This window comes from Dromiciops gliroides, chromosome 1 (genome assembly GCF_019393635.1).
Source record: "Dromiciops gliroides isolate mDroGli1 chromosome 1, mDroGli1.pri, whole genome shotgun sequence".
NCBI classification, from domain to species: domain Eukaryota; kingdom Metazoa; phylum Chordata; class Mammalia; order Microbiotheria; family Microbiotheriidae; genus Dromiciops; species Dromiciops gliroides.
In genome coordinates this window covers 192914742-192939215 of record NC_057861.1, presented here as the reverse complement: position 1 = coordinate 192939215, position 24474 = coordinate 192914742, and the positions used below count along the sequence as shown (strand labels likewise).

Below are 24474 nucleotides of genomic sequence, written 5' to 3'. Positions count from 1 at the left end.
GTAGTGTAATGCTTCCTTTCTAGCATCTGACAATTCTGAAACTCTAGTAGCCAAAGGAATATTAAAAATACTATTAAAAATACTGGGGGCAGCTAGGTAGTGCAGTGGATAAAGCACCGGCCCTGGATTCAGGAGCACCTGAGTTCAAATCTGACCTCAGTCACTTGACACTTACTAGCTGTGTGACCCTGGGCAAGTCACTTAACCCCCAATGCCCCGCAAAAAAAAAATATATATATACTGAGCTTCTTCTGTTGGGTAAAATCTTACTGACGCTGGATGAAATGTTTTGAATGTATATTGTTCAATTTTTCTGAGCTCTTTTTTTTCCTGAGAGCAATTTAAGTTCCTTTGCATCTTTTCTACTGCCATAAATATTGAATAGCTGTGGGTTGGACATTGTTTCAGTCAATCATTTAATATTTGGGCTGCTTAGAATCTACAGAACATTGCATGAAACATTTCCACATGGTGCCTGTCCTTATTGTGCTTACAATTTATTTGGGCAGTTGAATGCATTAAATATACAAAAAGGTACATTTCAAAAAGTATCAGATAATTAAGTACCAATTGAGTGGCATAAACACTCATGAGTCCTAGAGAAATGTGTTTCAATTATAGTCTTTGGTACCTGCCTAATTCTGCAATTTTTAGTGCCCAGTGATCATTTCAATGTTAAGAATTATTTGAAACACTAAAACTATGAAAATAATGTATCTGAAGCATTTCATATTGTGTATTTTGTTCTTTTAAAAATTATTATATCAAGGAAACCAAGTAATAAATGCCAGATAATACAACAAATTATTGATATGATGAAGTTTAGATCATCTCCCTGCTGACCTCTAGTTCCATATGTCTAGCTGTCTGTTAGATGGCTTACACTGGTTGTCCCATCAGCATATTAAGCTCAGCACTTCCTTTTTTCCCCCACTTCTCATAAAAGTATTTTATTATTTTCTAGTTACATGTAAAGCTGGTTTTCAATATCTGTTTCCATAAGATTTTTAGTTCCAAATTATTTTCCCTCCTTCCTTTCCCTCCCCCCTCCCCCAGACAGAAAGCAATCTGATACAGGTTATAATTACATTAAACATATTTCTGTGTTAGTCATGTTGTGAAAGAAGAATCAGAACACAAGGGGAAAACCTCAGTAAAGAAAAAAAAAAACAACCCAAAAGTAGAAACAGTATAGTTCAATCTACATTCAGAATTCACAGTTCCTTTTTTCTGGATGTGGAGAACATCTTCCATCATGAGTTCTTTGGAATTGTCTTGCATTATTGCACCACTGAGAAGAGCCAAGTCTATCACAGTTGATAATCATACAATGTTGTTGTTACTGTGTACAATGTTCTCCTGGTTCTGCTCACTTCATTCAGCATTAGTCCACTTAAGTCTTTACAGGTTTTTCTGAAATCTGCCTGCTTATCATTTCTTACAGCACAATAGTATTCCATTACATTCACATACCACAACTTGTTCATCCATTCCCCAACTGATAGGCATTCCCTCAATTTCCAGTTCTTTGCCACCACAAAGAGAAGCTCAGCACTTCCAAAGCTGAACTCATGATCTTCCTCCCCTCCCCCAATCTTGACCCTCTTCCTGCCTTGCCTTTTACTATCAGGGTACCGCTATCTGCCCAGTAACCAAGACCTTCAACACAGATATCATCCTTGATCACTCATTGTTACTCATCTTTCACATACAATCTGTTGCCAAAGCCTATCAATTCTATCTTCATAACATCTCTCTAACATTCTCCCTTCTCTCTGTTGACACTTCTACCACTCTGCTTCAAAGCCTTATCACCTCATACCTGAACTATTATATTAGTCCTGCAGATTGATTTCCCTGCTTCTAGTCTCTCTCCACTCAGCCCATCTTCCACTCAACTACTAAAGTTATCTTTTGACCTCGTCACCCATCTATTTGATAAATATCAGTAGATTCCTATTGTTTCCCAAATCAAATATAAATCCTCCAGCTTTTAAAGTCCTTCATAACCTGAACCCTTCTACCTTTCCAGTCTTCTTATGTTTTCTTTCTCTTCTTGTATTCTATGATCCAGTAGCCTGGACCATCTTTCTTTTCCTCACACAAGATACTCCATTTCATGATTGCATTTTCTCTGGTTTTCCACCATGCCTAGAATACACTCTGTCCTCATCTCTGCCTCACATGGCTTCTCTGGGTTCCTTCAGGCCCCAGGTAAAATCCCACCTTCTGCAAGAAACCTTTCCATGTTAAATGCTAGTGCCATCACTCTGAGATTCTCTCTCTCACTCATTGTGTATATCTTATCTGTACATGTTGTCCCCCCTGTTAGATTATGAGTTATGTGAAGGCAGAGAATGTTTTTGTCTTTCTTTGTATCCCCATGCCTAACTGGCATGTAGCAAGCACTTAACAAGGGCTTCTTGGCTCTACTTGAGCCATATTGTATTTTCTTTTTAATCACCAGAGTAAAGAATACCTTTCCTTAGAAAAAGAAAAAGCACCATGTGATAAAGCAAAGGACACAGTGGAAGTGCCATCATGGGATAGAGAGAAGACTTCTAATTCCACCTCTAATTTACTAATGACTTTGGCAAGGCAGTCACCTCCATGGGCTTCAGTCTCTTCATTTATAAAATAATGCAGTTTTACTTGCTGATCTCTAATGTCCCATTCTGCTTTGTGATTCTATGAATCTATTTCTTATATGTATTTAGGTGGGGATTTTTTTCTAAGAATTCATATACTACATTCATTACCAGTCTGACATTCTTTCCACTGATTAAAAAATTAGTCAATCTTGAATATAATATAAACTTTTTGAGGTTCTTCTGGAGGGACTCTCTTATTAAAGAGAGATTAGAATTTTTCTGCATCACCCCAAAGGATAAATTATAAACAGTGGGGTAAAATTGCAGATTCGTAAATTTCAAGCCTAATATAAGGGAAATCTTCCTGGTCAGAGCTATTCTCCCTCCCCAAAAAATGGAATGCGAATAAGGAAAAAAATAACCTTCTACCATCAGCTGTTGACCACTCTTCTGATATTGTTAAGATAGGCCATGGAGTCTCACAGGTATTACTCATATTGAACCACCCATCTCCTGGGTAGTTGAAGATCACCAGATTACTCTGCCACTCTTACCTTTCTTTTGAAGAAAGGATGCCCTTCCATTTTCCAGTTATGGATCCCAGCACATCTTTGATACCATAACTCTACCTCCTTTAAATCATACTTCCTCTTAATCTTCTCCCCAGTGAACCCCAATAAGGCTTGTTGTAAGCAAAACTTATTAACAATCAGAGTTATCCAAAAGAGTAATGGTCTGCTTCTGGAAGTATTTGATTCCTCACCTTTGGAGATCTTCAGGCCTAGGTTGGATGATCCCAAATCAAAGATATCATAGAGAGTATTCTTGTTCCAATATGGGCTGAACCAGATAGCTTTTGCTGTTCCCTTCAAAGATCTTAAAAGAACAGTTTGCCTTAAACTGGGCAAATGAGGCTTACTGGCTTGTGGTGAAGTTGGGTAGGAGTCACTTAGATATCTACATTTCCCTTGGGAGAAAGGCTGGTCCTCTGAGTTGTTTCTTATTCTGCTCCTATCAGGTGATGGACAGAGGTCACAGTAAAAAGGCAAGCCATCAGAGACAGCAACAGGCCAAGAGTAGGGTGATGCTGAAGAGTGTCCTACCTTGAAGTGCAATATTCTGTCCACTAAGCATTCTGCCTTTCATAGCATTTTACTCTGCTAGTGTCATAGCTAACATCTGTGAACCAGCTAATATAGCAACTGATAAGTGCAACAATATTTACATTCTAGAGCTAATCGTTTGTTTACCTAAATGACGTCTGCTCCAAAACACATGCTTTAGAAATATGATGATATATATATTCAAAATATACAGTTTTGATCGGCCAAACTCAACAAATATCTGATATACTTACAGTTACTAATGAAAATAATAACACATATATCCATGTATGTAGAATTATTTCACATAATGGATGCATTGCAACAAAGTTCACTATAATCTTAGTAATTTTGAACATAAAACAGAAAGTGCATCCCTTAAACAAAAAATCCCTCAGTAGTGTTATACATGCATAGAAATCTGGCATAGCCAAATACTGAACTTACCAGTGTCCACAATAGAGAACAATTAGAAAATTTGTTAATTAGGGACCTGTTTACATATCAATTAGATAGTAAAAATTTAATTCTCTCTTCATTAAAGTCATAATACCTTCCAATAAGTGATTATGTGTTTGAGTTTCAAAAGTATTTTTGAATTTGATATCTTCACTTAAAACGGAGACTCAGGCTGTCAGTATTTTCATATATTGACACTTATAATCAGAGTATGGGATCTTAAGTAAATTAATGTGATTATCTTTCAAAATCAGATTGTAAACAGAATTGCGATTCATCAACTTGCTAATTGTTTTCTCTCAGGGAAATAGCTGACATTCAGCCTTTCACACAAATATATATATATGTAAATTGCTGTGGTGCATTTCTCTATCTCCAAAAGGAGTTGAAAACCTTAAATGAAGGAGAGGATTAAAATAGTGACCACTCCCTCTGTCAGGTGGTACAGTAAATAGAGCCTTGGGTGTGAAGTCAGGAAGACCTGAGTTTAAAAATGGCCTCATACACTTAGCTATTATGGCATTTAAAATTATATGTGGTTGCCTTATTTCTGTCCCAAGTGTTAGGGAGCCTTAGCTGGGGTTCCTAACATACTGCTACTTATAAAGTTGAGGCTTTAGTGCCAGTTTGGGGGCATTAATCATTTATTAAAGTATATTGAATATCAGTAAAGAGAGAGAACACATGGCTCAGAAAGTTCAGAAGCCCTATGTACCTAGGATAGAAGAGTGAGAGAGAGCAAAGTACTGCTGCTTCCTCTGAGTCTCAGGCCAAAAGGAAGTCCCTGCGCCTGCGTGAGCAGAAGCTTCCTGCAGGTCCAGAGGAGAGGCGGCCCTTACACACTGTTTCAACCTAATTGGCTAACATCATTCAAATCTCTTGGTTTACTGGACTTGAGTGGTCTGTGAGCAGAACATACTGAGGTCAGAGTTCAGAGAACACACCCTCTGAGGGCCAGGCTTTTAGTTAACATTAAGTGAGTTAATGAGCAAAGTCAATCCACTCAATCTTTTTGTTTTGTTTTGTTTTGTTTTGTTTTTCTTTGCAGGGCAGTGAGGGTTAAGTGACTTGCCCAGGGTCACACAGCTAGTAACTGTCAAGTGTCTGAGGCTGGATTTGAACTCAGGTCCTCCTGAATCCAGGGCCATGTGAGGGCCAAATTTAATATATGGAGAGTTAATTGAGTGGTTTACCATAATATTGGGGTCCCAGAAATAATGAGGGACCTCTAGGTCCAAAGCTCCTTCCCCTCTGAACTGCCTTTTTAGATATTTCTCCCAGGCCAATAAGAAAGGAGCTTAACAGCCTCTTTTCCACAAACGAATCAGGTTTTATTCATGGGAATAAAATAAACAGCAAAGCTGAAATTAATAAAATCAAAGACAAGGGAATAGGGAAAAAGAAATATGGATAATCCCCCTAACTCTAACTTAAGTCTATACAATCCCCAAACTCACTTCCAGTTCAGCTAATTCAAAAGAGCAGGGCTCATGTTAACTCACCACCTGGGGTCCTTAACTTTGATGTAAAATGGCCAGGGCCCGCAGGATAAAAACTGCTAAGAAAGAACCTCTTTCTCGTCCCCTGCTGCAGCTCACGCCACCAGAAAGAAAGTCACTCCAGAAGAGACTGAGCTCCCCTCAGTGAGCGTTTACTCTTCCTCCACCAAAAGGAGAGGTCCTTCAAAACTGCCTGTGGAGAGTGGTTTCTCCTGCTGATATCAGCAGCACATGTCACTCAGGGCAGGCCAGGTGTGGCTCATCCCACTCGGTCTGCCAAATTCCAATAATCTTACCACAGCTGGTGCTTTATCCACTGTACCACCTAGCTGCCCAATCCAGTCAATCTTTTTTTTTTTTTTTGCAGGGCCATGAGGGTTAAGTGACTTGCCCTTGCCCAGGGTCACACAGCTAGTAAGTGTCAAGTGTCTGAAGCCGGATTTGAACCCAGGTACTCCTGAATCCAGGGCCGGTGCTTTACCACTGCGCCATCTAGCTGCCCAGTCAATCTTAATATTATCCCCTCAAGCGGGGCCTCTGGGCATCCCAAAACCCATTTTTTTCTCACAGTTTAGGCAAATCACTTAGCCTCTGTTTACCCCAGTTTTCTCAACTATAATAGGAATAATAGCACCTATTTCCCAGGATTGTTGTTGTCCTTATTTGCAATACATTCTAATGAGAAAGAAGTGCATCTGTATATTTATGTAAGATAAATATAAAATGTTTATATTTTATAATAAAATATAAATATAAAAATAATAAATAAAAATATATACAAATTCAAGTACAACGTAGTTTTGGAGGGAAAGCACTAGAAGTTGGGGAATCAGGAAAAGCTTCATGTGGAAGAGAATTCTTGAGCTATGCCTTCAAGGAAGAAGGGCAGAGATGAGAAGGGAGTGCATTCAAGGCATGTGGGATGGCTGATAGGAAGACTGTCAGATATTAGAAATAGAAGATTGGAGTATCCCATGTGAGGAACAAAAAAGACAGCTCAATTGGACTATAGTGTGAAGGGGGGACAATGTCCAGTGAGACTGGAGATACATTAGGGCAAGGTTGTAAAAATCTCTGAAAGCTAAATAGAGAATTTTTTTTTTCTTTATCCTAGAGGCATTACTGAGTTGGGGGAGGACATGGTCAGATCTGTGCTCAAGTGAAAGCACTGTTGCAGCAGTGTGTAGGATGGAGTGCAGTAGGGAAAGACTTGAGGTAGGGAGACCAATTAGGAGGCCATTGCAGTAATCTTAACAAAGAGATGGCTTTGTGAATAGGGAGAAGTCAGATGGGAGAGATGTCATAAAGGTTAAAAGAAGATTGTCAGGATTGGATATATGGGGTGAGAGGAGAGAAAAGAGTCAAGAATAATGCCAAGGTCACAGAAATTGATGGTACATTCAGTAGAAATGGTGAAGGTTAGGAGATGAGTAGGTTTGAGGAAGAGGGCAATGAGTTTAATTTTGTACATACTGAGTTTGAGATCTATCCAGGACGTTCAATTTGAAATGACCAACATGCAATTGATGATATGTGACTGATACTCAGGAAAGAGCCTAAGGCTGAATATAGAGAGTAAAACTGTGTCATCTGTACAGAGCTGAAAGGCTCACCGAGAGTATAGAGAAGGAAAGTAAGGGCCCTAGGACACTGTCTCCGGGAACTCAAGACCCACAGTTAAGAAGACATGATGTGGGGCAGCTGGGTGGCGCAGTGGATAGAGCACCAGCCCTGGAGGTGGGAGTACCTGAGTTCAAATCCGGCCTCAGACACTTAACACTTACTAGCTGTGTGACCCTGGGCAAGTCACTTAACCCCAATTGCCTCACTAAAAAAAAAAAAAAAAGGCATGATGTAAGTGTTATCTGTATTGTTAGCATATTATACATATGCAATATATATTCTGTTTCAATATGTGTGTATGCATGTGTAGAGAGAGTGGGGTGTGTGTGTGTGTGTGTGTGTGTAACTAGCTTCATTGAAGAGACAGAAGCTCTGGTCTTTATAAAAATACTGGTACAGTTATATCCCACTTTTTAAAAGTCTAGTATGTAAAAATCTTATTTACAAAAGAAGATTCACATTATAAAAGAATTAATCACCTGAGGGAAAGATTCACCATAGAATACTCCCCTAGTGCATTTAAATGTTTATTTATATATCACATGCTGTTTAATCATATGGGAACAAAGAATTTTAAAATTAAAGCATTCAGAGCCACTGCTGATTCATCCAGGGGGACCATCAAGCATCTTTGAAATTATACTATAAGAATACAAATATATCAAGTTGTTTGGTCCCTGGGGAAGGCTTTTTTTTTCACTTGTTGACTAAAAACCCCAGTTATAAAGTTTATGTATGTTGATTTTTTTGTTGTTTTGCTTCTGAACCTACACATTTTAGATAGATGTGTCCCTTGTGTCTAACTATTTTGAAAATCCATGAATCAACCCGATTTTTCTACTATACATTTAAGTAACCTGGCTTTCCTATTATTTTTTCTAGGGACGATCGTTATCATTTAAGACCTTCCTCATATGGGTTTTAATCAGTATTTACCAAGGTAGGTGAGGTCCCTGATTTTACTAGACCAAAGGATTTTTTTGTCTTTTATTAATAATATTGTTTTCAGATCCAGGTTAAATTTCCAAAGCTTAAAATGTCATCAACTGTTATATATTGCTTTCTGTTTATCTCGTAAATCGATATTCCAGCAGTATGCCAAGCCTCTTCATAATACAGTGTGGATTGGTATTTTTATTGATGCATGTCCTCTAAAAACTAACCTGTTCTTAATTAAATACTAATCCAGGAAAATTTTTACAAGTGCTTCTCACATTGCCTACCCTGCACAGTAGGTTTCTTTCATAAGGTGATAGCTGGAGTGATTAAGAAATCTAAATTATCTAATCACTTAGAAGTCATTAACTGCTTTTGTGCTAGAAATAAATGAGATATTGTTGAAAATGTAATTAATAGGCGAATCAGATACATTACATTGAAATGTTTAATTGTTTACACTAATTGCTATGGGGTTACAGGTTTTTGCCCATAGATATTAAAAGCTTTCATTTCATTTTCATTCTTAAAAGCTTTCATTTTCCATACTTTTTGACTCGGTTACATGTGCAGCTTTTAAAATTCAAATTCCAGAGTAATTCTTGCACTTATATATTTTTCAAGTTCTTTTAAAAAAAAAATCAGTGAGAATGTTCTCTAATCGAAGGTTTGCACTATTGTTTTGTCATTTCCATTGTGATTAAGTTAGCTTTCCAAGTCCAAAGTGATCATTGCTAGCAATTTCTAACCTGTTTTTCAGGTGGTATTCTAATGTATGGAGCACTGGTGCTTTTTGAATCTGAATTTGTCCATGTTGTTGCCATTTCCTTCACTGCCCTAATCCTGACTGAACTATTGATGGTGGCCCTCACCATAAGAACATGGCATTGGTTAATGGTGGTGGCTGAATTCCTCAGCCTTGGCTGCTATGTGGCCTCTCTTGCTTTTCTAAATGAATACTTTGGTGAGTTGCCTACATAATTAGTATGTCTTTTCTTTGGGTGGGGGGGGGGGGCAGAGTTTTATTTATCATTACCTTGTAATATAAAGTATTGAATTATTTATCATCATAGAAATCAATCAAAAAGTTATAAAACATGGACATATATCATCATGCAGCTTATTTTTGAGAGATATGATTCACTGCCATAGTATATTTATGGAATTAAGATTTTTATAAATTGACTGTAAATAGAATGTCTAAAAATTATATTGCTTTCCAAGAAATTTCCAACTCCCCAAAATTAGTTTATGTTATTTTCACATTTAAAACATAATAGCTGCTCTGAAGGAAGAATGCTAACCAAATCTGTTGCCAGGTGCATGAAAAGCCATGTTGTTCTCTTGCTTGCTTCTCCTTGAGTTTTTCTTTATATCATCAATTTTTTACTTAGGTATTTGACTATAGGGCACTATATTTATATCTAAGACCCCATTAATACTATGTAGTATCCTAAGTTGCTCTAAGGATCTTATTGACACCTAAATTGTTAGATGAAAACTACCTACTCCATCCACACTTCTGAGATGTTATTTCTTTTTTTTAAAAAAATAAAAGTATTTTTGGATAAAGCACCGGCCCTGGATTCAGGAGTACCTGAGTTCAAATCCGGCCTCAGACACTTGACATTTACTAGCTGTGTGACCTTGGGCAAGTCACTTAACCCCCATAGCCCCACAAAAAACAAACAAAAGGTATTTTATTATTTTCCAGTCACATGTAGAGATAGCTTTCAGCATTTGTTTACATAAGGTTTCCAATTTCAAATTTTTCTCCCGCCCTCCCCCCCTCCCCCAGGCAGCAGGCAATCCAATATAGGTCATATATATCTATCTCTATCTATCTATCTATCTATCTATCTATCTATCTATCTATATATCTATATATCTATATATATATATACATACACACACACATATATACATATATACACACATATACGTACATAACAACATTAAACATATTTCTGCATCAGTCATGCTATAAGAGAAGAATCAGAGCATTAAGGAGAAACCTCAAAATAGAAAAACAACAGCACCAAAAATAAAAGAAATAGTATGGTTCAATCAGCATCCATATTCCATAGTTCTTTTTTTTAATTCTGGATTTAGAGAGCCTTTTCCATCATGAGTCCCCTGGAACTCTCTTGTACCATTGTATTGGTCAGAAGAATCCAGTCCATCACAGTTGATTAACACACAATGTTGATGATACTGTGTATAATGTTCTTCTGGTTCTGCTCATCTCACTCATCATCAATTCATGCAAGTCCTTCCAGGTTTCTCTATACTTTTCCTGCTCATCGTTTCTCGCAGCACAATAGAATTCCATTACATTCATATACCACAACTTGATCAGCCATTCCCCAACTGATGGGCAACCTCTGAGGTGTTATTTCAACCTTCCCATACTCCAGAGGACAGCTGTGGTGGTTTTTTTTTAGTCTTAACTGCCAGGTCCATGCTCTCCTTTCACTCCACATGTCCCAATATTACCCAGCCCTTCTTCATCTGGGTCTATCCACATATCATTGAATAGGCAGCTAGAAGGGACCACAAAAACCATCTAGTATAACCTGTACCTGACAAAGCAGCCTCCTCTATATTCTTAACAGGCGGTCATCAAAACTATTCTTAGACCTCTAGAAATAGGGGATTTAAAACCTTCCAAAGCATCCCTTTCCATTTTGAAATAATTCTGATTGCTGGGAAGTGAAAATTTATCTCCCTGAAATTAATGGAGATAAACAAAATAAGGCAAATCTCTCATCCACATAACTGCCTTTCAGCTATTTCAAGTCAACTTTTATTACACTAAGTCTTCTCCATATTATTCATGCCTACTTCAAGTCTCTTTATTATGCAGGTGTCCTTCCAATGGACATGTTCTCATTTGTTATTATTCTTCTAAAACTGTGACTCCAGATATTCCACATGTGCTCTTGACCCAAGCAGAATATCACAAAATTATCTCATCCCTTGTTCTGGAGTCTTTTCTATAAATGTGCATTAATTTTTTGAAAGAGACATCACACTGGAGATTCATGTTGAGCTACAGTTCTCTAAAATTCCCAGATCATTTTCACACAAGCTACTCAAAAGCCATGCTTCTTCTACTGTATACTTCTCAAGATGATTTTTGGGCTAAAGTTTAACATTTATCTCGATCAAATTTTAGGGAGTATACCAAAAGGGTTTTTTTGGAGGGGGGCAGATCTCAAACCTTATTACCCAAAAAATGGTGACTAAGAGATACAAATAAAGACCAACTGATACATATTTCTACTTTTCTATACAAAAATTTTTAGAGCAATCTATACCCACATCAGGAATATTCTTGAAGAAAATATGAGAAAATAGTCAATCTTTTGCAAGTGATACTCTGCAGCATCTGTTTGTTGATTATAAAAAACCATTTGGTTGAGTACAGCAAAATGTCACCTCCAAAAATGTGTTCTCCATGCATATGTTAAAATCATGCAAAATTCCTTAAAGAGTCATAAAAACTGAGGTATCTTTGTTCAGTGACCTCTGTCTGAAAAATGTCTTACCATTGGATTCAAAAAATCTTCATAAGTACATAGAAGGTGAAAGCAGCAGAACTAGGCGGCAGTTTGCCGAAAAAATTATCTAGGGGTTTTTATGGATGGTTAACTTGATATGAATCAGCATGATGAGGCAGCAAAGAAACCTAGGCTGCAATAAAAGAAATGCAGCATCTAGTATTAGTATTGCGAAAATACTGTTGTACAAAAATGCAAAATTTTGCATGTTGGAGGGGATGTGGGAAAGCTGGGACACTAATCCACTGTTGGTGGAGGTGTGCAAAGATCTAACCATTCTGAAGAACAATTTGGAACTATGCCCAAAAGGCTATAGAACTTTGCATACCCTTTGATCCAGCAATACTACTGCTGGTTTATATCCCAAAGACATCCCCAAAAAGAGAAAAAGACCTATTTATAAAATAATATTTAGCAGCTCTTTTGTGGTGGCTAAAAATTGGAAACCAAAGCAATGCCCATCAATTGGGGAATGGCTAAACTGTGGTATATGATGGTGATGGAATATTATTGTGCTATATGAAATGACAAGCAAGATGACTTCAGAAAAGTATGGAAAGACATGCATGAATGATGTATAGCGAAGTGAGCAGAACCAAGAGAACATTGTGCACAGATGATAAAGAACTGTGAATGACTTGACTTTTCTCAACAATACAATGATCCAAGACAATTTCAAAGGACTACTGATGAAACATACTATCCACTTTCAAAGAAAGAACTGATATTGATGGAACAGACTGAAGCATGCTATTTTTCACTTTCTTTCATTTTTTTTCTTTTAATCAAAAAGTTTTCTTGTACAAAATGACAAATATGGTGATGTTTTACATAATCATACGTCATACATGTATAACCCATATCTGATTGTTTGCTGCCTCAGGGAGGAGAAGGGGAGGGAGAGAAAGAGGGATAAAAATTGAAACCCAAAACTATAAATAAAAATATTTATTATAACAAGAAAAAAAAAGAAAATACTGTTGTACTGAGTCCTATACCTCAGTGAAACCCTATCTACCAGGTTGTATTTAATTCTAGATACCAAATTTTAGGAAGACTGTGGAGTCTCAAATTTATGCCGTGTAAGTCAGTATTGGTTAAAGGAACTGAGGCCGTTTAGCCCAGAGAAGAGAAGACCCGGGAGGACACCTTATAGCTTCTTTCAAGTGGTTAGAGATTGTTGTACAGTGGAAAAAAGAGATTTGTTCTGCTTAGCTGGAAAGGGCAAAACTAGAAGCAATGGATAAAAGTTACATATGCACACAATTAAATTTAGAAATAAGGGAAACAATTAGAGCTATTCACAAGCAGAATGACTGCCTCCAGGAAGAGCAGGTTCTCCTTCCTTAAAAGTCTTTAAGCAAAAAGCTAAATAGCCACATGTCAGATTTGTTGAAGGGATTCTGGTTCTGGTACAGGTACAGGTTGGATGAGGTAGCCCATGGGGTCACTTTCAGCTCCAAGATTCTGTGTCTTTCAGTCCAAATGGAAAAGGGATTCCTTATAAATGGTGCAGTCCTCTAAATATTCTTGTTTGTTTGTGGATGACATTATGCCAATTGTGTCAAGTGCCAGTACATCGCAAAGCTTCCAAAATGAGACGCACAATCACTCAAAAGAACTTGGCCTAAATACCCACACAGGGGAAAAACCACACACACACACACACACAGAGAGAGCAAATGAAGAATCTCCATTTCCCAGGCTGTGATACGCAGCTGGATAAACATGCCATAAAGCTGGTCCAACAGTACAAATGTCTGGGACAGACATTCCTAATTGAAAGTGAAAGTGGATCCGAATTAAATAGGAGAAGCCAAGCCATCTGGTTTGCATTTAAGAAATTATTCAATGCTTTTAATGACCCCAAGTCTCTTCCTGAAAGAAAGGCCCGCCCATATTTTTAACATCACATTCTTCAATGATGCTATGGCTGAAAGTCATAGAATGTCGCTGTTGCTAAGGAACTAAAGTTTTAGGTCATTCCAAGGGCGCTAGAAAAGCTCTTAGTGACTGTGAGTATGGAGGAAAATAAGCATATTTTCAGTGAGTTATAGGTTTAGAAAAGGATGTGTCATCAGTGGTCCTATTGCCTTTTCTTAAAGACTTTCAGTGAGGGAGACCCCAATACTTCCATCATCTTGCTGTTGGATAGCTCTAAATGTTAGGAGGTTTTCCTTTACTCCAAGCCTGAATTCATCTCTGGTTCCTGAATTTCCTTACATAGCATATCTTCCTAATATTCAATGCTATCTGCCCGCCCCCCCCACCCTTTTATCTATACTGATATCTAAACTGAATAACCTTTATGTCTTCGCAGAGCAGTAGTCTATTGGCACCTCTGTTGACCTTAATTTTTCAAAGATTAGCTATGGTACTTTATCGGGGATAATCATAAGTTCTTTCTGTATCTTGGGATATATATTATCCAGACCTGACAATATTAATTTACTGGGGATAACTAGTTGCTTTCATTCCATTACCTCATTATCTTTATTTCAGTATTCTATTAGCCATTTTGTTTCTATCTTTTTCATTTTGAAAAGCATCATCCTTGGTAGAGAGGTATATAGGTTGTATTTCCAACTTTTCTCCACTGTTCATTAGTGTCTTCCTATCCATCGCATCCAGCCTTTCTTTTATTTGCCTCTTCCCCTCAACACAGCTTTGGGGGAGGGAGGGGGTGGCAATGAGATGTGGGGCAGCTTTGTTATCTTTTGTAATCATCACAAGCCTCAGCTTGCTTTGATTGTACCAGATGTCTTCATTCAACTTCCTTTTTCCTTTCTTTTCTGCAAATATCTTTTTGAATTATGAACTAGTTGACAGATTCCATTTAACCAATGTCTTTATATAGTTCTCCTTTTTCTTTAATAATCACTTGTGTTTTTATTTGGGGGAAATTTATTTTTCTTGAGCCAACTTCTCTTTTTAAAAAAAATATTTTATTATTTTCCAGTTACATGTAAAGATAGTTTTCAATATTTGTTTTCATAGGATTTTTAATTCCAAATTTTTCTCCCACCCTCCCTTCCCTTCTCCCTTCCCAAGGCAGAAAGCAATCTGATATAGTCTATATATGTACAATCACATTAAACCTATTTCTGCATTAGTCATATTGTGAAAGAAGAATCAGAACACAAGGGGAAAACCTCAAAAAATTTTTTTAAAAATAATAAAAACAGCCAAAGAGTAGAAACCGTATGGTTCAATCTGCATTCAGAATCCACAGTTCTTTTTTCTGGATGTGGAGAACATTTTCTATCATGAATTATTTGAAATTGTTTTGGATCATTGCACTCCTGAGAAGAGCCAAGTCTATCACAGTTGATCATCCCACAATGTTGCTGTTCCTGTGTACAGTGTTCTCCTGGTTCTGCTCATCTCACTCAGCATTAGTTCATGTAAGTCCTTCCAGGTTTCTCTGAAATCCTCCTTTGAGCTAGTTTCTCTTGCATTCACTTCTACTACTTGCATCTACTTCTACTACTATCTAAGTGTAGAAATATTTTAGCTAGCTGGGGCTAATTTGGGGGCTAATCTGACTGAAGGACTAATCTGGGGATTTTTAACTATTTGACTATCTGACCACATTTAATTTGATGTGGGCCGTTTATAAAGTTCCACCACACTGCTCCACTCCCAAATTGATAAGCAAAAGATTAAGAAGCCTCTTAACTAAATAATCAAAGCAGATTTTATTTATGAGATACTATTGAAAATTAAGAATACAGGGAAATAAAATGTACAACTTGACTGTGTTCCCAGGTGCTTTCACCTGCTGCCCCTGGAACTTTTTCAGTACAATAAGGGCCTTAGCCGCCTCTTGCCTCAGGGCACTCAGGTCCTTTATTCTTTTTGTTTGTTTTTGTTTCTGTTTCTGTTTTTGTTTTTTCTGGGCAGTGGGGGTTAAGTGACTTGCCCAAGGTCACACAGCTAGTAAGTGTCAAGTGTCTGAGGTCGGATTTGAACTCAGGAACTCCTGAATCCAGGGCCGGTGTTTTATCCACTGCGCCACCTAGCTGCCCCCACTCAGGTCCTTTATTCTAACTCTGAGCCCCTTTCACTTTGTAAATCCCCCTACTTCTAACTTTCCTCTCCTTACGGCTACCACTGAACCCCTGCGTTTTTCTCTCACCGACCTTCTGTCTGTCTGCTCCGTCAGTCTGCCCTTCGGCCTCTCTTTTCCCTGCTCCTAGTCCTTCTCGTCTTCTCCCGTGTCCTTGTAGCACCTTGTTTGTCTGTCTATCTGTCTTCTCCAACCTTTGCCATCTTGTCAGCCACCCCCAATCCTCCTGTCTCTCTATCTCCAACCTTTCTAATCTCATCAGAAGCCCCCTTGACCTCTTCTCCACCTCTCAGTCCTCCTTGAGTCTCACCCCCAGGTCTATATATATCTTTCTTATCTCCACTCAAATCTCGGGGCTTCCTGCGCCCCCACAGACCAAGCTAATCCGCCAGCCAGAGCTGCGGCTGGTGGGGGGGGCGGGGTGCACTTGAGCCTCACGTGCCTCAGCACAGGCTAGGCCAGAGCCCAGCCTGGACAAGCCCAGGATCTCTCAGATACCTCCGCTCAGGTCGGAGGGAGCTGGGGGCTTTTTCCCCCCAGCTGTCTGACCTGGCGTCTTATACAGCCCATGGGGCTTTTTGGCTCAGCTGAAGCAGAGGGTGAGGGGCACCAGCACCTCCCACACAGAAGAGACCCTGAGGGCCTAAGGCTTTCTAATCTCAGCCTAAAGGTAGGGTCCCGAAATCAAAATAAATCTCTACATAAGTAAGGGATGAATATTCTACACTACCTTTTTTGCAATCATAAAGTCATCCCTTGGGTCTTTTCTTTTTTCCAAAAGACTAAGGTTCAGGGGCAGCTAGGTGGCACAGTGGATAAAGCACAGGCCCTGGATTCAGGAGTTCCTGAGTTCAAATCCGGCCTCAGACACTTAACACTTACTAGCTGTGTGACCCTGGGCAAGTCACTTAACCCCAATTGCCTCACTAAAAAAAAACAAAACCAAAAGACTAAGGTTCTTCAAGAATAGTAGAAGGGAGAGAAGTAGAAATTTGCTCTGTACCATTTTCTGCCTTTAGCCAGAGCCGTCCTCAACTATGAGAGGAGTCAGCTCCAGGAATTGGATTTGTCAGTTTTTTGTTTTGTAATTCATCCTTCATACCCACATTGGAACATCTCTGTCCTCTAATCAAATCCTTTTTCCTCACCTATACCTAACTTAGCATTCCAAAAAGCCCAATGAATCTCTTTTATTCCCTAACTTCTTTTATCAATCACAAAGTTATTAGGGTAGATCCACACCAGAGAGAATGAACTACATGAATGAAATTATATGTGTATGTGTGTCAAAATGGATAGCTTTGTAAGGAAATATGTACATATATGTATATGTGCAAGACAAGTTCTATATGTGAAAATTTTGTGATGGTATTTGGATAATGAGTCAACCAGAGTAGGTATGAGAAGATATGTAAAAGAGGGTATTCTACTAAGAGACCATGTAGTTGTGATTGTGTAAAGAAAGTGAAAGAGAAAATAATAGGAGATAATCTATGTAAGGAGAAAAACAAAAGCAAAAGGCATTCACTAATTGCATGTGAAAATTCTTGCTGATTTATTCATATAATAACATTTTTGTTGATTTCTGTACCACTAGTAAAATCAATCCAGAATAAAATAATATTCAGTATGTTTTTAATATTTCTATTTTATACCCTAATTATAACTTGCAAAATGAGCTTCTCTCTAATTCCAAATTTGAGAGGGAAATGCTATTAGCCTTATCCCAACTTTGATATATTCTAATATTTTAAGTAATAACAAAATAAACAAAAATCCATATTTAAGATAATAGTGATTGGAAGGATAGTTTTGCTTAGAAACTGGGAATCATAATCAACAAATAATAGCAGAAATGGTTTTAATAAGACTTTTTGGGATGTATAACACAAAAAATCATAAAAAGGCACTATGGCACATGAATAGTAGCTAATTTCCAGTTTTAACATCTTGGTCATCTGAATTATTTAAATAAATGTATATTTATATGTGTGTGTGTATACACATACATCCTTGTGAGCATAAATTAATTCAACCAGTAGACTATTTTTATGGCATTTCATTTAATGTACACATTTCCTTAACAAAGTATTATATATGTTTAGAACACAAAAAAGAGAAAGTGTAAAACATGAAAGATAAATATAAATATTGAGCTTATTCCACAGCTATCCTGAGCAGATAGACAAATTACAAAATATGGTGAAGACCAAACCGAGAAGCAGCATGCATGGTGGCTAGAACTGATCTGACACAGGAAGAACTGGGTTCAAGTTTGCTAGAATTTCCCTATTCCAGTGAAATTACAGGTTCCAAACAACCAAAACCCTAAACTAAGCTACTTGATGGCCAAATAGACACACTTTGTCTTCTTTCTTCCCCTAAAATCTACCTCAAAGCTGGCCCTGTAGAAAGAATATCCATTTTTCATTACCTTAATCATGGTAAGATATGACTTAGGTCTCTAAAAGCTATAGGATTTCTAAGAAGATGAACCCCTCCTTTTAACATATCTTTCTCGGGGGCAGCCAGGTGGTGCAGTGGATAAAGCACCAGCCCTGGATTCAGGAGTACCTGAGTTCAAATCCGGCCTCAGACACTTGACACTTACTAGCTGTGTGACCCTGGGCAAGTCACTTAACCCCCATTGCCCCGCAAAAAAAAAAAAAAAAGAAGCTTTGCTGTAAAGGACCATGGAGATGACTAAGTCTAACATACCTTTCTCAAAGACCCTATTGTATTTTTACATGTGTTTAGTTGGATATCAGGGCTCTTAAGGAATAGTAAATTCTTTGTTGCATTTCATTTGTGTTTTTGAAATAAATGTAATACTAGGTAATAAAGTAAAGAAATGGAGATAAAAATCTCTGCTTAATACTACCACTACTAATGTGCTATATATACAGTGAATCTTACAGCTTTTTGAAGTGTTTCTCTTTATTCACTAGCTAATCACTTCTTTTGTTTAATTTCCTAATTTGTCTGTTACTCTATCCTTTACTTTCCTTATTTTCTATCTTGTTTTGCAACAGGTATAGGCAGAGTGTCTTTTGGAGCTTTCTTAGGTAGGTGAAGTTACAATATATTAGAAAAACAATGGTAATAAAGACAAAACCCTTTTAAGAGGTAATTGCTAAGAAAAATCTAGATTTTTGTTTTGTTTTTTTTCCAGTTCTCTCACTAATTCACTATGTAAAAAGTCACTTGGGGGCAGCTAGGTGGCACAGTGGATAAAGCTCCAGCCCTGGATTAAGGAAGGACCTGAGTTCAAATATGACCTCAGTTGTTTGACACTAACTGTGTGACCCTGGGCAACTCACTTAACCCTCATTGCCTCACCAAAAGAAAAAAAGAAAAAAAAAGTCACTTCATTTCCTTTGCCTCTGGTTTCTAAAACACTGCTACCCCTGTGGGTATGTGCATGAGCTGATCAGTGATTTTATAGGATGTTTTTACCAAGATACCAAATTTTTTTCAGCCATATGAGTAAAATCTTTTCCAAAATATCTCACTTTAAGAGTTTGCTTATGTTGAAGTAATCTTTTAAGGTTCCTTCTCTGTGCCTACAATTTGACCATTTATTCTGCCTCAAGTTTTTTTTTTTAATATTTTAACAAGTGATCCATGAAAATTCAATTCACCAAAAATGTATTAGATGTCTACTCTGTGTCTGGTACTTTACTAGGCATTGGGATACAAAGGCAAAAATAAAATTGTCCCTGCCCTCAAGGAGCTTACAGCCAATGACGCCTCTTGAGGATTTATCAGTATACTACTTTTTAAGTGTTCACTGTTAAATGCATGAGAACTCTTAATACATAGTACTTGTTATATGGATTCTCGGGTACCACAGGTCAAATTATGTCCCCAACATTTTTTGCAAGTAAAAGATTGACAGAATTCCCACATAGTGAACTTTGATCTATTTCTTGACATCAACATGTAGAATTTTAAATTGTATATACATCATCACATTTTCCATATTCCCTTCATGTAAAATTAGATTGGCCTGATCATAACCAATGACATTTTCTTTTAGTGTTACACATTTAATGAGGCAATCCCTCCTCTCCCGTCTCCCTTTCCCCCTCTCCCTTCCCTGCCCCCTCAAAAAAGAAAAGCTACTATGAATAGCAAGTTAGCACTAAATATCTCACAAGCATTCAGGGAAATATTACAGTTCTGCCTAGTGCTATGCATTGGTGAATGCTTGATAAGTTTTGGTGACACTAATTATACTCAGTATTTCTCTTTATGAGATGTATAATTGAATGAACTCTAAGAAGAATTAATAGAAATAGTGTCTCAAAGAAAACAAAGGAAATTGGACTTAATATATTTATTTAACCATGATTTTCTGAAGGACTTTGAGGGGAAACGTTCAGACAATTTAGAAAATGTTCTTTGGTGTTGCACCAAGGAAGTTGAAACCTTTATTCTTTCACTTAGAGCTTTTTCTTTTTCTTTCTCATATAGATGTTGCCTTTATCACAACTGTGACCTTCCTGTGGAAAGTGTCAGCAATCACCGTTGTAAGCTGTCTTCCACTGTACATTCTCAAGTACTTGAAGCGTAAACTTTCCCCGCCGAGTTACTCCAAGCTTACCTCATAGAAGGAATTCTTCACCTACAGTATCCTCCCACGCCCCACCCCCACCCCACCATTCCTACTTCACCTGGGATTTGTTTGGGTATCTCCCATGGCATTTAAGTGACTTAAGGGTTCATGATGTACTACTGAGAGAAAAATGAAAAAAAAAAAAGGCAAAAAACGGAGAACACAACTAGGGAAGGCTACGTCTGCTGTGTAAGTACAGAAAACAAGATAGGCTTTACCTAATGGCTCCAAAAGGGGAGAGATCATCCATTTTTGTCTTTTTTTTTCAGTCATTCCAATTTCTTTGTTGATTCTAATTTGCTTTCTACTAAAAATGCTGCTTCATTATTTTATTGCCTACTGCAAAGGTTTTTTGCTACTGCACTGTTCTATAACACAAAATGAAAGCTTATTTGATATTATGTAATAATTCTCTCACATTCAAATTCTTTCCTTGATGCTGTTATGTAGAAACACCCATTCCTACTTAAAGTCTAATAAAATCTAGAAGCCACAAATGCCATTGTCTGTATTTGCCGCTATATGCTACTCTTCCTCAAATGTTGATAAACATGAGCTATTTAAATGACATATGGATGTCTGCCTAGTATAGTGCTGCTTCAGGAGGTGTCATCCTCCTTTTTGTACTCACCATTCCTCTGTCCGGCAGATACTTACAAGTCTATAGCTTCTGACACCAAATACCAATTCTCTGAGTGCACATTAAAGCCAAGTAGTACACACACTGTCATAGCTGTATGTGCAATTCCATCATTACTACACAATCGTACAGCTAGCTAGTCAAAAGCCTTGTTATTCAGCAAATGTTTTAAGCATTTCTATCCATTTTGTACTTGGAAAACTGCACTCAAATACAGCTTCAAGAAACATTTCTACATATGTTATCCTGTAGATCTTGTATTAGCCAGTATGTTTCTTACCTTGTAATCTGTGCTTAGATTACTCAGGTTAAAAACCAGCCACACTCTATTAATGTTACGGTAGAATTATCCTGCATCTTCCAAACTGTAATTTACATTCTCTATGAGCCAGATCAACCTCTGTTTAATAAGATGTTTATAATGAGCAAATCAGAAGGATATTATTCCAAATCATTGTACTGTCTTGTGGCATATCATGGTTGTTCAATCTTCACTGCAGTGTATTTAATATTCATCCAGGTCATTTGTTAGATAAAAGAAAAGGTGAAGGCCAGGATTCTTTATTTAGAAACATTTGTTTTACCTTTCTAACACCATTATGTTGCATTGTGTTGGGTTGTTGTTGTTTGTTGTTTGTTGTTTTTTCGGTTTTTTACAATAGATGGTTTTGGATTATTGGTGGTGTTTTTTGTTCTGGTTTAGTTTTTTTAATGTGCTCCAATTTAATTTCTCGTCTAGTGTCTGATATATGTTATCCTAAAATGTTATGGGTTGCTACATTGAATGAGTGAAATTCCTAAAATGGTTATTTATACAACTATTTCCATCAGCATATTGCCATGGACCTAACAGAATTAACTGCCCTCTCATTAAGAGTGTTTTTTTTCCCCAACATATTCTATTGTATATGCCTCTTTTCTTTAGAGAAAAACATGATTAATCATAACAAAAACAATAAAGCTTAATTTCTACTAAATCATGTTATAAATGGGTTTGTTCTGAGCTCCAGTAGTAGATTTGCTTTTAGGCTAAATTGCCAAATAAGCATGTGACCTTATGTAAAGTTATTTCTTGTATATCCCCACAAGATGTCACTGTTGTGTATTTTTATAGTGTGGATGTGGATGTGTGTTCGTTTTTTAGAAACATCTGCACGTTTTAGAAGTTTCTCAAGCTCATTTTCTGTTTTGTAATTGAAATGTATTATCCCTCCAGTCTGTCACTTAATGGTTTGGGTTGATTTTCATTTCACAATTCCTTTACTTTTGTCCTTTATCTTTTAAAGTATTGTGGTATAGGCAAGATTAAGATACAGTTTGAATCAGAAATCTTAAGGCACACTCAGTGGTTAACTCGGAAAATGAACATGACCTTCTTGGGAACTGCCGTGCTTGCAGCCTAGAGCTCAAACAGAATAGATGGCTCTCTGGTGAAGAGCTTGGGAACTGCTGGAGTGGATTGCCAGTCATTCCCAAGGAGCTGAGTGATGTGAAACAATAGGAATAAGTAACCTCTCTGATTTTAATATGTGGAAGATTTTTTTTTTAAATTTCAAGATGTGAGAGAGATAGGGGTAATGGAGGTCTTAATGAAATAAAAATTCTTCAATACTGAAAAAGGTCTGCTTTCATTAGTGTAAATATTCTCCCTACCAATGTAGACCACATGTTAGTTATGTCTTGCTGTGGCAAAAAAAATTCACTGCCCAGTGATCTACTCTCTGGTTATGAGATTATCTGCACTTTATTAGTTATCCATTCCTCTTACACCACATATGCATTTTGTTCAGTTACAGGCAACTGGTGGTGTAGTGGCTGAGAATTAGGCCTGGTGTCAGAAAGATCTGGGTTCAAATCCAGCCTCAGACACTTCCTAGTTGTGTGACCCTGAGCAAGTCATTTAACCTATTTCACTGAGTTTCCTCAAATGTAAAATGGGGGCAGTAATGACACCTACCTCCACAGTTCTTGTGAGGATAAAATGAGATAAGGCACGTAGCACAGTACCTGGCACCATAAGTGCTATATAAATGATTATTATCTTCTCCTTCTTAGCCCTACACTCAAAACCTTTCTAGATTAATAGCACCTTACAAGCCTTGCATTTTGCTGACATAATCTTCAGCATAATCTACATCAACTACTGCCTTATTTTTAGGTACAACAGAAAGTGTTGGGTTTTACTCCAGAAAACCTTTGGTTGAGAATCTGTTGACATTACACACTCCATTCTCTGTACAGCCATTCCACAACCCAGTCTCCTTAGTATTTAAGTGGGATAAAGAATTCCAGGAGGAAGATTCACTGTCTTGGTCTTCACACATCACTTGACAGCAAAGACCTGGGAGCCAAAATGAACTCTCCGTTCTGGTGAAATTATAGGACTGGGGGGGTGGGGAAGAGGGTAGCATTACAATCTAGAGGGTTCACAATAACAAGAATGCCCAACACTTGCACAGTACTGTTATTTTTCATAGCACTTCACAACAAGCCTGTGAAAGCAGGAGCTGTTCCCATTTTACCGATGAGGAAACAGCCTCAGAAAAGTTAAGTGGTTTGCCCAAACCACCCAGTGGCAGAACCTAGGAGGAGATCCAGTCCATTTTCCACTATACCACTCTGGTCGGGAAATGGTCTAAATAAACACTTCCCTGTCCAATATGAGAGACTATCTTCTCCATCCACCTTTACCAGACTGACATCTCGTGACTCCCAAAGCTCTACTGTCAAGGAAAACAAGAAAGAGAGCTTGGCTGTGGTCATTTCAGTGGCACCCCTAACTGCCACCACACTTCTCCCTAAGCCCTTGTCTTCAATCTCATGGATCCCTGATTTACTGTAACCACCCTTGTTTTTTCTTTACCTTCTTTTTCTGCCTAATAGCACTTTATGTGGACTTTCAATAATCCTAAACACAAACATGAGATAAGGAGTGTCTACCATTTTATGTGTAACCCACGTGTTGATTGAAGACAGACCAGGTTTAATCTAGGAGACAATAATAACATCAGACTGTCTATGACTCATACCCTTAACCCAGGGTTCCCCTGAGAACATCTGACTTTGGCTCATATCTAGTTCTCATCTAGGTGTCTTCAGTTCCCTTCCCAATACCAAGCTAATAAGACATGAAATATAGAACAAGTTTATCACACAACAAAGAATACAAAATGGATTCATTCCAAGCCCATGTGTAGTCCAGAAACATTTTCTTTCTGATGAGCCCCACATTCCTCAGGGGCCTTCATGCTCACTATAGGCTTATAAAGGCACTTTGGTTTGAAATCCCCTCCCCAAGCAGCAGAAAAGAACTGGAGAGTTTACCTTAAAGATCATCTACACCAACCTCCCCATTTACAATAGATAGATAGAT

The 24474-nt window shown here is 37.7% G+C and overlaps 1 protein-coding gene across 4 annotated transcripts in view; it reads left to right on the top strand.

Annotated features, from left to right (window-relative positions):
* The window catches only part of ATP9B (ATPase phospholipid transporting 9B (putative)), a 459610-nt gene extending 436930 nt beyond the window's left edge, over positions 1-22680 (top strand). For 2 of the 4 annotated variants that reach the window (XM_043972842.1, XM_043972836.1), the window contains exons 27-30: positions 8158-8215; positions 8972-9175; positions 18876-18908; positions 20320-22680. In XM_043972842.1, coding sequence (XP_043828777.1) covers positions 8158-8215; positions 8972-9175; positions 18876-18908; positions 20320-20456 — 432 coding nt within the window. In that variant the 3' untranslated portion in view covers positions 20457-22680. The remainder of the gene's footprint in view (positions 1-8157; positions 8216-8971; positions 9176-18875; positions 18909-20319) is intronic. The other 2 variants (XM_043972858.1, XM_043972850.1) reach the window with 1 other exon arrangement.
* The last annotated feature ends 1794 nt before the right edge of the window (positions 22681-24474 follow it).